General features: G+C 41.0%; 1 protein-coding gene across 3 annotated transcripts in view; it reads right to left on the bottom strand.

Moving 5' to 3' along the window:
• The window catches only part of Vrk1 (VRK serine/threonine kinase 1), an 80213-nt gene that overhangs the window by 44415 nt on the left and 20356 nt on the right, over positions 1-15442 (bottom strand). For all 3 annotated transcript variants that reach the window (XM_048362131.1, XM_048362132.1, XM_048362130.1), the window contains exons 2-3: positions 9255-9419; positions 2729-2784 (exon numbers count right to left, since the gene is read on the bottom strand). In XM_048362131.1, the coding sequence (XP_048218088.1) occupies positions 2729-2784; positions 9255-9414 (216 nt within the window). In that variant the 5' untranslated portion in view covers positions 9415-9419. The remainder of the gene's footprint in view (positions 1-2728; positions 2785-9254; positions 9420-15442) is intronic.

The raw sequence follows: 15442 nt of genomic DNA, 5'->3' as shown, positions 1-15442 counted from the left end.
ACAGCACCACTTCTGGCCATTTTCTCTATATGTGGTGCTGGGGAATTGAACCCAGGGCTTCATGTATATGAGGCAAGCACTCTTGCCACTAGGCCATATTCCCAGCCCAGGACCTTTCCTCTACAAGACATGAAACAGAGAGAGCCTCCTGACAGCCCTGGCTTTTCTCCTAGAGGCTCAAAGAGTGAGAAGACCACAGGGTACAAAGAAGACCAATCCATCCTGATACCCAAAACCAAGCCCTGAGGCTAGAAAATTCTAAACTTAGAAATACTAAGTGGGGTAGGGGAATTAAAAGGGCAATACTCCTTAATGAATAAAAAACATGAAAATCCTTCACAAAGTATTAGCAAAGCAATTTCAGCATCCGTAAAAAGCAGATACAATGTGACTAAGTAGACCATGTATTATAAATGCAAACTTGGCTCAAATATCAACTTAACTACCAAGTAACAGGATAAAAATAAAAGGATGATCCATCTCAAAAGATGCACTGAAAGCATTCAAAACACATAAGCAAACTATAAACTGGAGGAATTATATTACCAACACATATCTGAAAAAGGACTGGTATTCAGAATAACTCTTAATTACACAATTATAAAAAAAATTCAGTTATTTTTAAAACATCATTTCAAAGAGATTGGGCAAAAGACTAAAGAGGCAGGTGCTCCTCCACAGACACAAATAAATATGAACGGCCAGTTAATACAGTAAGGATGTACTCAAACTGGTTGTCAAGAAAATGCAGACAGGAACTATATAATGCCACAATGCTCCATCCACTGAAGAGAGAGAAAACAAAGAAACAAACCCAGAGAACAGAAAATGCTGAAGAGGACACAATGACAACTCCCTTCATTCTTGAGGACATGAAAAACTGACTGCCTTGGAAATCTTTACAGAACTTTTTTTAAGTTTAAATGTATTTTTCTCCTCTAAACCAACAATTCAAACTTCAAGATAATTTTTTAAAACCTACAAAAATGCTTATATAAGGGGCTGGGGATATAGCCTAGTGGCAAGAGTGCCTGCCTCTGATACACGAGGCCCTAGGTTCGATTCCCCAGCACCACATATACAGAAAACGGCCAGAAGCGGCGCTGTGGCTCAAGTGGCAGAGTGCTAGCCTTGAGCAGGAAGAAGCCAGGGACAGTGCTCAGGCCCTGAGTCCAAGGCCCAGGACTGGCCAAAAAAAAAAAAAAAATGCTTATATAAGAATGTTTATAAAGCTTTGTTCATAATAGCTCCAAACTGTAAACAATGCCTATCCAACAGAGCAGTAAAATGGAAGTAATGATTAATACACCGAAAGTATGCATGAACCTCTAAAACATCATGGGGAACATAAAGAAGCGTATATGTATAGTGCAATTTCTGTAACTCTATAGGACAGGATAACTGATCCGTGGCAAAAAAAAAAAAAAATCTCAGACAAACAATTGCCTCTAAAGGGTGTGGGAATGGAAAATAGACACTCTACTGCAAAGGACACAAGAAATCTTTTTGGGGATGACAGAAATGTTCTGTATCTTAGTGAGGGTTAAACAGTTACATGTGTATGTCTGAAGTCTTCAAACTATTTCTAGGAAAAAAATCTTAAAAAAATGAATCACTAAAACAATTCTACACCAAGAAACTGGCACCTAAGGGTCAAATATACTTCTGTTTGAAAAGAGCCCACAACAAAACAGTGAGATAATTCTTGATTTATGTAGACTGTTAGAAGAATAGGGGAACAGGACTTAATGGTTAATTTCCCCAAATAGGACATTCTGCTGGCTCTTTTAATTTTTTTTCTTTTCTATTTTAACAAACAAGTTCTTCACATGTATCCAAGAACTAAGTAGACAGGAGATGTAAATGTTAGTACACAAAAGGATGCATAATAGATTTTTTTAAATAATTAAAATGTCCACTATTTGATAGATCCCTAAAATGGCCTGGCTATTCAAAATGCATTCATGTTAAATAGGATGCTGCTAATCTTTCCTTATCATGAGCTAATTTCAACTTGAGTATAGTAAATGCAACAATCACAACTAATTAAATCACAAATAAGTAACTAAATTTACTAAAGGGAAGAAAACTAGGAATAAACAGAAAACCAACAGAAAGTCCAAAAGCAAATGCAAAATAGAATTAAACCAAATTAGCATAGTATTGCAGGATAATACAAACACCATCTCACCTACTGAAACAGCTGGAAGAAAGGATCAATTGGTGTTTTGTTCTACATCTGCATACCTGTACACTTTTTTTTTTGTTTAACTCAGGATCTCATGCTTATTCAGCATTGCTTGCTCAGTTGGCACGCTACCACTTGAGCTATTCCTCCAGGACAGCTTTTCACTGCTGGATAATTTGGAGGTAGTCTTGTTTGTGGACTTTTTTCCCCAAGGTGGTCTTGACCCTCCCTCTCTACCTCCTGAGTAGCTACGGTGACAGGCAGGAACCACAACTGCTCAGCTCCTCTACACTTCCAGTGACTTTGCCCCAAACATTAATGCCACTCTAACCCAAGAGAACACAGAGACTTTTTGAACTCAAGTTATTTAAAACTGTAAAAGCTACTTTCGTGTCTCATTAACTATTTATGAAACATTATTAAAAATGTAATACCTTATGGTTTAATTAAGCCTAGTTATCAAAGGATGGTTTACAAAATAAATACTATATTAACTTATTAAAAAAAGAAAGGAAAAAAGAAGCTGAAATATTGTCTTACCACTTTCACAACACAGGGTGCATCGCTGCCAACTGATTTTGAAGAATTTGCATCCGCTGTTTTAAAAAGCGAAATACATAGTATGAAAAAGCATTATTATGAATATTGTATGCATATTTACACCCCTATGTCTGTAACACCTTTATAAATTCCAGTTCCCAAATACATTTCAGAATATTATTAAAGTGTATCTCATCAATTTTAATCCTCTTCTAGTGTTTTAATATTGAAGTTGGAAGGCATCTCGTGTTCTGTTTCTTCCTATTAGCTTATCAGTGATCTACAGAAAGGCCCATGTTGAACAAAGTTAAGCATTCCTTTAGCCCAAAAGTACTCATGGGCTTTGATATGCTGATATATATATATATATATAGTGAACCCCCAGAAAATGGTAACTAACACAATTTCTTAAATTTTGAAAAACTATACAACCTGAAAAGGAACATCTGGAACAGAAGTTCTAAAAAGTACCAGTTTAGTTTTGGAAAAATTCATCAAGAACAGTATTTCAGGACATGAGCGCTGGGAGTTCTGCCATCGAATAATCTTAATGTGGCTCTCTCTTATTTCATACAAGTACGGCACAGTAGCCTCAGAATGCTGAATTAGGAATGAAAGGCTGCTCATACGCGTTGATAAATATTTACCAAATAGCTACTCTATGCTAGTTTCTGGTAAACAGGGATTCAGCGGTGCAGAGGAAAGAATAATCTTTACTCTTACAAACCTCATCCTCTTGAGAAGTAGGGTAGACAACAAATCAAGCTGGAAGGTGCTGGTCTAAGTGCGGTGAAGGAAGGACTAAGGAGGAAGGAGGGCTGGCAGGGTGGCAGGGGGGTACTGGTCTCCCGAGAGGGGATTACTGAAACAGTACTCTCATAACCTTAGGAAGACAGGCAGAACTGCATTTCAGGATGACTGGAGCACAGGCTTTGTGGCAGGGGCAAGTTAGAAACGTCTGAAGTCAGGAGGACAAGGGAGCAAAGAAGAGACACAATGGGCTCACCAGGTGACAGATACCATGATTCTGGCTGGTTCTGTAAAGGAGATGAGAAGTCACTAGAAGGTTTGGGGAAGGGGCAGGGCTAAAATACAACCTTTTAGAAGACTTCCCTTTGGAGAATGGATACAGGGGCAAGGGCAGAACAGGCAGTTGAACAGTACTCCAGGTAAGCAAAGGTGGTTTAGTCAAGCCAGCATGAAAGCAGACAAGAAGTGCCAATTAGTCAGATTATGGCCAGACCCTCAAAGGACAGACAACAGGATCTGTTGATAGAGTCCCTACAGAGTATGAGAATTTCGCCCTGGTGAGGTATGGATGGCTCCTATGCAACTAGAACGAGGTAGCTGCTACTGACAGAAGACAACTGGATGTGGATCCATTTTGACAGTGTCTGAAGTCTGAGATGCTGTTCAGATATTAAGGCAGTTAGTGTCTGCATATGATGACACAAGGAAGCTCAGTGAAGGCTGCTACAGGCGGTGAGGGAAGAAGGGGGTAAAAGGAAAAAATGTATGTATGTATACACACACATATATACTCACATGTTTATATGTGTGAAAATGGCCATATACACATACAGAGTGAGCGAGCAAGAGAGAGAGAAAAGAGAGTGAGAGAGTGTTGTCTATACAGAAAGCTATTTACTGGGCTAGGGGCATAGCTCAAGTGGCAGAGCACTTGCCTAAGGAGCTCCTGAGTTCAATACCCAATACAGCAACAAAAAGGAAGGGAGGGAGGGAGAGAGGGAGGTACAGGAGGAAGGGAGGGAAGGAGGGAAGCTATTTTTGAGAGCTGGAAATACAACTCAGTGATTATAGTACATACTTTTCACACACAAGGTACTTGGTTCAACCCCCAAAACTGCCAAAAAAAATAAAATCTAAAAACCTTATATATTTAAAGCCTCAAGAGTGAGAGAGATCCCTAGAGAATGAAGGTAGACTAAGAAAAGAAGAACTAAGCCCAAGGCACTCTCCCATAGAAGTAGAAGAGATGAAGAAGGCAGCAATGGAACCCAAAACACTGCCTGCCAATCAGCTGGGAAGCAACAGTGTCTGGAAGGGCTGCAGTTAAAGTACTTCAAACCAAAGAAGAAAGGTCTACCCATAAAAATGGCTAATTTGGGAAAGAGAGAAACAGCCCCAAGGAACATCACTTAGATACTGAATTAGTAATAATGCAGTTGGGATTTTTTAACAAAATATGAAAATGAAGATAGCATTTCAGTAATACTGCACATTCAAATGAGAACAGGAGGAAGGAAAGGAAGCTCAATAATTCATTCAAATGGTATTTACTGCAAAATATGCCAGCAACAAAGAAAACAAGACGAGCTATCCCACTGTCAAAAACAAGTTTAATATGGAATTAAGAAAAGTAATTTCACTGCACTGTAGAAACTACTGGAGAAAGTAAACACAAAGGAAATATAGTATCTGCCCTATACTTGGTTTGGGAAAAGGAAAGAAAGAAAAGATAAAAAGAAAAAAAAGCAAGAGGATACTTTTGGAAGTAACAGTGTGTTTACTAGGTGCATTGTTGTAATAGAGTCACAGGTGTTTACTGATATCTACACTCACTGAACTATACTGAACTATAGAGTAGTATGGAAATTATATCTCAAGTAGAACTACAATAATGTTTTCTAGGAATAAAAAATAACATAAAATGTCTTAATTATGTTGCATATATTGTTTAAACAAAGGATCTAGCATGCTAATCAGCATGCTATTCGTTGAGGGTTTTTTTTTAAATCACTCTGCCCATTACTTGAAGACAAGAAATGTATTAACTTTGTTTCTCCCAAACTGAAAAAAATTGAATCATTTTATACAAATACACTAAATCTTGAAAATAGAAATTAGTAGGGCCAGTTGCTAGTGGCTCACGCCTGTAATCCTAGCTACTCAGGAGGCTGAGATCTAAGGGTTGTGTGATAACCTGAGGGGTATAGAAAGGGGATCTACCGAAGTGGCCCTCTGCCCTCCCACTGGAGGGGGTCAGGATGGACACGAGAGGGCCAGGTTCTAGTGGAGGAGGGAGAGGCACAGGAGGGAAGAAGGAGGAAAGGGAGGAAGGCGGGAAGGGGCACCTCGTGAAGCTGAGCAGTGCCTTGGCTCTCCTGGAGCCCAGCCTGTGGACAGAAGAGGCCCGAGTCCTGGCCTGCAGAGAACAGAGGCCTGAGTCCAGACCTGTGGAGCGGAGAGAGCTCCAGAGGCCTCGCAAGAGGCCTGTGGAGAGGCCTGTGGAAGGAGATGCCTGAGGAGAGGAAGAAAGGGAAGAAAAAAAAATCGCCCCCCCCCCCTCCCTTGGAGGTTGCAGTTGCTCCTATTTTCCAGGGTAGCCTGGGCAAGGCAGTTGCAGACCAACTAATAAAACTCCTTTGTGGCCTTTAACTGTGCCTCAGTGGATTTTCTCACCCCAGGTCATTACAGTTGCAGTTCAAAGCCAGCCTGGGCAGAAAAAAAATCCATGAGATTAACCACCAGAAAACAGGAAGTGGAGCTGTGGCTCAAAGTGCTAAGAGTGCTAGCCTTGAGCCAAAGAGCTCAGGGACAGCACCTAGGCCCTGAGTTCAAGCCCCACAACCAACACCCCCCCCCCAAAAAAAGCCATTTAGTAGGGACAAAAGATTCCATAATCTATAAACTCTTAAAATTCTTCTAATTTTACGTTCTAAGAATGATTTTTGATTATGTTAGAACTATAAATACTATTATTTCTGATGCCAAGCTTTAATTCTTTGCATGAGACCTTGAGTTCAAACCTTAGTGCGGGGGGAGGGGGGGGCGGGGGGGGAGAGAACAGCGGCCTATACAAAGATCGAGGCAAAGGGATGGCATGATGGCTGAAAAAAAGAAAACTGAACTTACATAGGAAGAGTCTTGTACATCATTATTAAAAGTTTGGCTTTGGGGGAACTCAGGAACCATTGAAGGGGTTTACATAAGATGGTCTGATTACCATGTGAGATCACTTAGGCCCCATACCATGACCAGGGAGATCCAAAGGGCATAAACTGGGCAAAGAAGAACATCGACTGCTATAATACAAGTCCAGACAAGACATGGTAAGGCTACCCTGACCCAGGTAGTGGTAGGAGAGAAATGGATTTGAGACAATCACAGTTAAAACAATAGGACTATTGGTGCTGCGAACATTAAAGAATATTCAAGAACAGTTTTCCAATTTCTAGCTTAACAAGTGTCACTCACATAGATCACCTTCTAATTATAAAAGGACCACAAAATGAAAGACAAAATAAACTTCAGACGTGCCTGGGAACGTCTAAGAAGAGATCTGCTGAAAACCCCGGGCCTGGATGGAAGAGACCAAGTCTTCCTTGCAGACAAAAGATAACCAAAGTCAACAATGCAGAGAGTGACATCACTGGAGAGAAGAAAAATCAGGCCAGGGAAGGAAAGCTGAAGAATACAGCCGTAGCCCACAAAAAAAAGACAAAGCACAGCCAGAGGAGAAAAGCATGAGGGAGGGATGGTTACCAAAAAGATAAGAAATGGGAGCAATTTTTATGAGAAAGAAAGATACTTAGTATCAAATGCTATGAACAAAAAGTAAACCAATAAATACAGCAAACTCAAAGTAAAATTTTAGTTCGCTAACAGGAGTTGCTGGTGATCTTGAAAATGGCCGTTTGAATATCTGCGGACAGAAAGATAAACTGTGGGCAACAATACGTAAGCAAATCCCTCCTTCTTCAGGCTAATCAATGCAAGTTTATAGGAGCACTTGCAAAGCTTGTAATGAACAACTGTCAAACCACAGGATATTAAAAACACTGTCAGACAGTACTTCTTAGTAATAAATACAAAACAGCTAGCACACAGACATGGTAAGTTCCATCGTAGGAGGCTACAAAGGCAAATTAAGTCATGTTACTTAGATACAAGTGCCCACTAACATGTCACAAGTTCAAACATTCCACAATAGAGGCAACTTATACAATCGAGCATCTCCTCAAAATCGCAGTCAAAAACATACATCTAGTATAGCTACTACTCTTTGACAATTGCAAGATTTTCTACTGAAGTCAAATATAGACTAGCTTTGGGTTTGGCTCCAAACCGGACTGAGAATCAACACCTATTTCTCACAAAGGCAAGTGACACAAACCCACAGGCAAACGCTGAATTTTAGAAGCTATGTTTCATGAAGACAAGACCAAACAGTGCAGTGGACGAACTGTGCCCCACAGGTGATGAGGTATGGTGAGGCTCCTTGAGTAAAAGCAGCTGCTTTTTTATTTACCCAAGTGGTTCTCAGACCTGGACACGCACCAGGTTCACCTGGAGGCCCACACTGGTGGGCCTCTTCCTAAGGTGTTCATTTGTTTTGGTCAGTCAGTACGAGGGTTTAAACTCAGGGCTTTTGGCTTGCTAGGCAGGCACACTCTACCACTTCAGCCATGCTTCCAGCCCTGTTGGCTCTGGTTACTTTTTACATAGGGCCTCACTTTGTGCCAGGGGGCTCACCTAAACCAGATCCTATTCATGTTTCCCACAAAAGCTGGCAGGATAGGTGTGTGCCACCACACCTCGCCTTTTCTGATGAGATGAGAATCTCTTGAACTTTTTTTGCCTCTGCTGTCATGGAACCTCAGTCTTCCTGATCTCAGCCTCCTAAGTAGCCAGAAGAACAGGTGAGCACCACTGATATGGTTTGGATGTTCAGGTTTGAGATGGGGTCCAGGGAGGTGCAGGTCTAACAAGTTTCCAGGTAGCAATAATCGATACTACACTCTTAGTATCGTAGGTTAAGATACTCCTTGAAAGAAAAAAGTTCCACTCAGTGCTAAAAATAAAATGCTATATAAACTTCCATGAGAGAAATTAAACAGTTAACTAATTACATCAAGATGAGAAGTGAAATAAGAACAGAAACTAGAAAAGTTGGAAAGTAAATACCAATTTGCACTGCAGCCTCACTGACTCTCTTAGAGAAGTAGGCACTGACGCTCCCAGAGAAGCAGCAGCTTTAGCAAGCAATCAGGCAAAGTACTTCTGAAATCAACAATTTAGTTAGCATTCTGATTTCACAGCTCTGCACAGGTCTCCAAAACCTTCCAAGGTAAGTATGCTAATTAATGGTGCATTTGCCTAGGCCATTCTCCTAAATCCAGTATTGGAAGAAAAAGGAAATCTAGACCTATAGAAGATCTATTAAACTAGCCAAAAAGTATATTCTATGTGAGTGGAGGTTGAGGGGGAAAGATGCGCACATCTTCTGCTCGATCTCAAAAGACATTAAGGTCATAAATACATTAGAAATCTATAGCTGTAGTGCTCCGCTATGACGATATTACATATAATTTAATCTTTTCTATTATGATTAAATGAACACTTTTCTACTCCTCTATGTCAGATGAATTTTTGTGCAATCATACATGAGGAGACTGACAGTCATAAGAAACATCTCGGAACAGTTCACAAAGGAGGAATCATCCTTGCTAAGAAAGCCAGTAAGCCTTTGGAGTAACAATGACAGAGGCAGTCAGGAACTTACCAAGATATATACAGCCAAAGCCACCTTGGCCAACGGGCAATCCCAGTTTCCACTCCTTTTTTGACATGTCGGTCACAACCTCCCCAGCTGCAAACTGCTCTGCAAGGCGCCTCCTCGCAGGCCCCTGTCTTCCAGCCTGAGCTGCTTTTACACGAGGCATTTTCACTGTGGTACAAAACAAAGCAATACTCGGAGTTATCATTCCATCCGGCTTCCAATCAATTTCCTTACATAAAGCTGATGTGTGAATGTTCAAATTCCGACTTACTCCAAAATTTACGAGAGGGGTATCAGCTAATTCTGATTTATAATGGCTCAAGTATTATTTGCTTATCTCTTAGTTTTGCAAAAGAAATAAAGAAGGCAATCTATGCAATTACTTTCCAGAAAATATTTAAAGTTTCAGTGACATATCGTGTACGGTTGAAGGGCTATTTTTTTTTTTAATGTGTTGAGGTCAGGAGCAAAATACATGCATGACAACACACTCCTCAGTACAACGAGGCCCTCACGAAGGACAACCCTCCAGTGCTCAGTACACAGCACAGAGCCTGCAGACACACTCAGAGGAGGTGCGGAGGGAGGACCCTGTTCAGCCCCGAGGCTGTGTGAAGACAGAATTACCATCCACGCTTAACTCATACAGGTAACTATGGGATGCTACAGCCTCACCCACATGGTCCACACACCTGGAAGTGACCTTCCAGGAGTGATGGGGAGAACCTGTTCAGACCCACAGACCAGGCAGAGCTGGTGACACAAGCATTCCTACGCTCATTTCCCCCTATGGCTTCAACAAGAGATACGACTCAACCCACTTTCTCTCACAAAGGTAAGTATACCACAGCATTCTGAGAAAGCAATGCTTTTACTCTGTGTGTGTGTGTGTGTGTGTGTGTGTGTGTGTGTGTGTGTTGCGGGGGGAGACCTGGACTGGAATCCCCAAGTATGTTACTGGTTGTGGCTGGGAAATCCTGATCGAGTCACTTCTTAAGTTTCAAGTCCCCTCAAGTCAACTAACTCCACTGTGGAAAGGAACTCACTCTGTATTCGTGAGTACACACATGCATGTGTTGTGTGACTTTAAACATAGGTCAAAGCCTCACTCTGAACACAACCTGCTAGGGAAATCACCCAAAGTGAGCATCCTAAGGACAACACAAATAAAGTGAATTCTGCGAGTTAACCTCCAGATTCTGGAACACAACCCAAAACCAAATGAAGAGCAAGTACCAGGCAATGCCATAACATCAGCCTGAACAATGCCAACTAAAACTAAGCCTACACACTGGGTAACAGCCACCTGTGAATCACAGAAATTGAAAGTAACCACAGCCTTATCCCACAAGCATGCCAGATGATTATGAAAAAAAAAAAAGGTGCCTTGAAAAAACATTGCCTTAAAAAAGTTAAGTCATAAATATTTTTAAATGAGGCAAAACTGTTCATACACAAAGACAAAAAAGAATCAGAATTATTAAAAAAAAAGTCAGAATTAAGTGATAGAAAATAACCAAAAACAAAAGACAAGGATTTAGATAGTAGCTTAGTGGCAAGACCACACGTTCACTTAGCATGCTGTACTTAAGGCCTGGGTTGGAGCCCCAGCACAAATACATACATACGCGCGTGAAGTGAATAAAACCTTTTAACTGAAAAAGTCAATGCGAATCGAAATAGAAGGCAGGGGTGGTAGTACAGGCCTGGAATCCTAGACCAGAGTCTACAGCAGGATGATCGTGAGCTCTTGGCTATCAAGAGCTAAAACAGCAAGACTATCTCAAAAGCCCAGCCACACAGAGGCCGAGACCGGGAAAAACCCAAGTTTGATGCCAGCCTTGGCAAAAACAAAAAGCTAGCAAGACCGTATCTCAACAAAGCTGAGCTTGAACATGTGCACACTTGGAGGCATAGGTATTAGGATCTCAGACTGGGGCGCTCCTGAGACAAAAACATGACACACTATCTGAAAAATTAAAGCAAAACAAGAGCTGGGGGCAAGGCTCAAGTAGTAAAGCATCTGCCTTTAGCAAGCCCAAGGGCCGAGTTCAAGCCCAAGTACCACCCCCCCAAAAAAAAATTCAAAAGGGGCTAAAAGATATTCTTATTTCAAAAGAAAACACAGAAGAAAAGGCACTCTCCCTATTTAAAAAAAAAACAAACCTGAAGTTATGTGTTGTGAACATAGAAAAAGTGAGAACCTACTAGAGAACAGGCAAGGACACTAAGGAAACATCAGTACTCCTGTACAGTAAACACACATCTTTACTTAGACCTGAGACTGGGAAAGGGTTACAAAGGAGAATATTCACCAAGCCCTTGTTCTGGCTATGTTGACACAGCACAACTATAAAAATGGGGAGAACATCTGTCCAAACAGCAACCTCCAACACTCTGTTAACACGGGTACTGTGTGCACAACTATGGAATAATGCACATAATGCCAGTCATAACCTCTAGTTAGCCAAAAACCAAACAAGGCCCAAAAAACACTAACTGGGAAATTCCAGAAATAAATCTTATGTTTTAAAACTGAAGGCCATTGTGGACAGCATAGAAACCTTGAGCTGTCTCCCTTAGCTCCATCCTGGACATGACTCGTCCCTTTGCCCAGAGCATCCATGCTGTATAGGCTACCCACCCACTGGTCACAGCAGCCATCTTAGCTGTCAGATTGAATGTCAAATCACAGTGTTTGTGTTCAAGGAAGAAGTCAACAGTAGCCTAACAGTACCACCACACCACTGACCTCACTTCCTCTCACTAGGTAAGCACTTACCACACCACCTATCAACACAAGAAAAGCAAGTACAGCACAGTAAGAGACTCTGAGACAGAAAAAACACATTGACATAACTTATCACAGTATACTGCTACAACTGTTTTATTTCATTATCTCTTATGATGCCTAGTTTATAAATTAGGCCTCATTATTGGTGTGTATACAGTGTATGGCAGTTCCTGGGTGTCTTAGAATGATTCTGTGTGGGCAAAGGAAGACTACCATATCAGTTGACATTCTATTTATCTCCTGTGTCCCTAAAAATCACAATTCAAATATGGACGATGGGAGGTAGAAATAAGAGAAAGAACTGGTTCAGTTAAAAATGCCTATTCAGCTGGGTGCTAATGGCGACTCAAGAGGCTGAGATCTAAAGATCGGGGTTTGAAGCCAGCCTGGGTAGGACAGTCTATGAGACTCCTTATCTACAGTTAGCCACCAAAAAGCCAGAGGTGGAGTTGTAACTCAAGTAGTAGAGTGCTAGCCCTCAGCAAAAAGAAAAAAAAACAGTTCAGAGTTAGCACCCAGGTCCTGACATCAAACCCCAGTACTGGTATAAGAAAGAAAGGAGAGGAAAAGAGAAGGAGAGACAGACAGACAGACAGACAGAACACAAGCTGTACTGTAACTGGACACACTGATACATGCCTATAATCCCAGTACTCAGAAAGCTGACAAAGGAGACCAGGAGTTCAAGGCCAGCCTAGGCTACATAATCAGACACATCTCACGGAGAAAAAAAGTCCTTAAACACATCTAAAACAGAACAAAAGCAGGCAACTCTAAACCACAGGCCAGTGGTTACCACCACAAAGCTAGAAGTGACTTGGGAAAGCACATGAGTTGTGCTGCAAAGTCCTGGCAAGGGATGAGAGAGAGCACCCACCATAAGCATCACTTTCATGAGGAGAGAGGGCTTGAGGGAGAACTTTTTTTGTATCGTGTCACATTTAAACACTAGAAGCATTACTGCTCCAATCGTTAACATTCCCCAAAGGGATCAGAAATGACCACTGGAGATAGATACAGTTGTACGCAGATGGCGTTGGGGCAGAAATGCGGAGAGCTGGAAGAAGGTGCAGGAGCCAGCAGCCATGGTCCTGAGACTCTGGCAGTATTCTACATCCCAATCCTGGCGGTACTTAAACTGTGCATTCACTTTCTTAAAACTAAGTTGTCTGCTTATTTATGTAAAATTAACACAGTAAATCACACAAGTCCTGTGGTTGAACAGGATCCATCTGGGTGACAAAAAGAAAAAAAAAACATACAAAGAATTTAAACAAAAGACTTAATAAGTGATCAGCTACTCAAAGGAGTAAAAGACAACTCAAAGAAATATGAAACGAGCAAATACAAGGTGCAGCCACCATCTCTGAGGCTAAGGGAGGTGCCAAAAGAGGAACGCTTTGCTGGACAAGCTGTGGTGACAGTCCCCTGGGCGTCAAGAAGTTCTCTGGAATGGGGGTGCGTGGGGCCGCATGACTGCTGCGTGCCCACGGCAACACTGGGAGAAGAAGCCGCCTTTTACAAAGCTGACGAAACTCACAGGAGACAGGAGAGTACAGTACAGCCCGCAGTCAAACCTTGTGACAGAAAAAAACAAGCCAACATTAAAAAGGAAGGGAGCGGGGGGGGGGGGGGGGGGAGAAAAAGACACTGCAGTGCCAGGAGAAGTTCCTTCCTCAATGATATATTCCTCCCCTGCTCACCTCACTTTCCAGAAAGAAAAGGTTTACGAGGTTTAACTCAAGTATAACAGAACAAAGACAGGTTAAGTTCAGAGCTGAGAAGCAATAAATTATTAGTCATCGCATGCCAGTATAAGCATGCATGTATTTTTTAAGTATCACACACTTGCCCAACAGCATATAAAACCACTTCATGATCCCATAAAGTTCCCTAAGACCCTTTTCTCTCAAGATTCACTCCCATTCTCCTAAACAAATTCACCTCAGGAGATGAATTTGGGAGAACACACCATTTTTGCCAACTTTGAGATGTGTGTCAATACCTGAGCATTTTAACTTTTAGTATGGGTCACATGATACTCTGGTCACATGATACACATGATCTTATTTTCTGGGCAAGGGTTACAAGAAATCTCCTACTTTCCGAGAATTTCAAACTGTTTCTCAATCTTGTTGCTTTTCAGGCAATTTCTGAAAAGGGGAATTATTCAAAACCAGAAGTCCATGGTTCCAATAGTAACATGACCACAGTATTTGACTTAATAAGCTAGTGAGGGTTCTAAAGAACTTAAAATACTAATTTGAATTAAAGACTGCTTTAGTACATTCTAGGTTTCTTCTAATAATGCCACCAATCCCTGCATGAAGGTTTCTATTGAAGAATATATCGGAGGGTACAAAATGAAACCAAATAAAATCTCCCTGCATATAACTTCAGCCCAGCTGGCTCAAATCTACTACTACAGTAGCCAATCCACCAGAGGAGTTTCAAGTACAAAGATCACTGATCATCACATAACCCACTACATAGCCTGACCACTTCTTTTCCTGTGATACTAAAGGAAATGCAGATGCAACTGGAAAGTACATCAAGATGCAGATCAATACTGCCCTTTGCTGGAATTACTCACTACTATATTCTGTATTAGCATATTCACCAAAATTTAATTGTAAACAAGAGTAATTATGGTACTAAAGTTATTAAATACACAAAGCAAGCTTGGGTCTATACATATTCAAATAGAATTTCAGTGACAGATCAACTTTTATATCTGAAACAATACCCTAATTAATAGTCAGCTCTGATGATAAAATGGTCTTGTTTTTCAGATAACATTCCAAAAAAGTTCTGCTATGAATATTAAAATAAGGTTTTGTGAATAGACTTTTAAATTTTTCAATAGCTATATTTATCACACTATGGTACTGTATTTAGACAACTGGCATTTTTTCAAGTCCTGGATTCAAATTTGGAATTTTTTTAATTTTCTGCTAGAGAGGACAAAAGGCTTGAGTGAATCACAACAATGACACATACACTTAATGAGCTCAACGAATTCATCACACTCACACTGGGAAATGACAATACCAGAAACCACTTATTACATACTGGATGACTGTTCAGAAACTATCCTAAAACAGATATGCATGTAAGCTCTTTTATAAGGAGGTCATTTATTTTTCTAACGTCCTAATTTCTCTGGTATGTCTCCTACTGCACAGAATCACATCACATCTGACTCAAGGATAACTGAGGACAAGGTGGCTACTGACGATCTCATTAGTATGTTCCCAACTCTCTTATCTCCACTCTTGCCATTGGCCTTGTCTCCAACACACGACACATGCCTATTGAAATCTCTTTCACACCCAACAGCTATCTGGTCAGTTAGATGGGACCTCTCTAGCACTGTTTCAGTCTCTCATTGCACATA

This window comes from Perognathus longimembris, chromosome 14, assembly GCF_023159225.1.
Source record: "Perognathus longimembris pacificus isolate PPM17 chromosome 14, ASM2315922v1, whole genome shotgun sequence".
Classification (NCBI taxonomy): Eukaryota; Metazoa; Chordata; class Mammalia; order Rodentia; family Heteromyidae; genus Perognathus; species Perognathus longimembris.
This window is presented reverse-complemented; position numbering and strand designations above follow the sequence as displayed.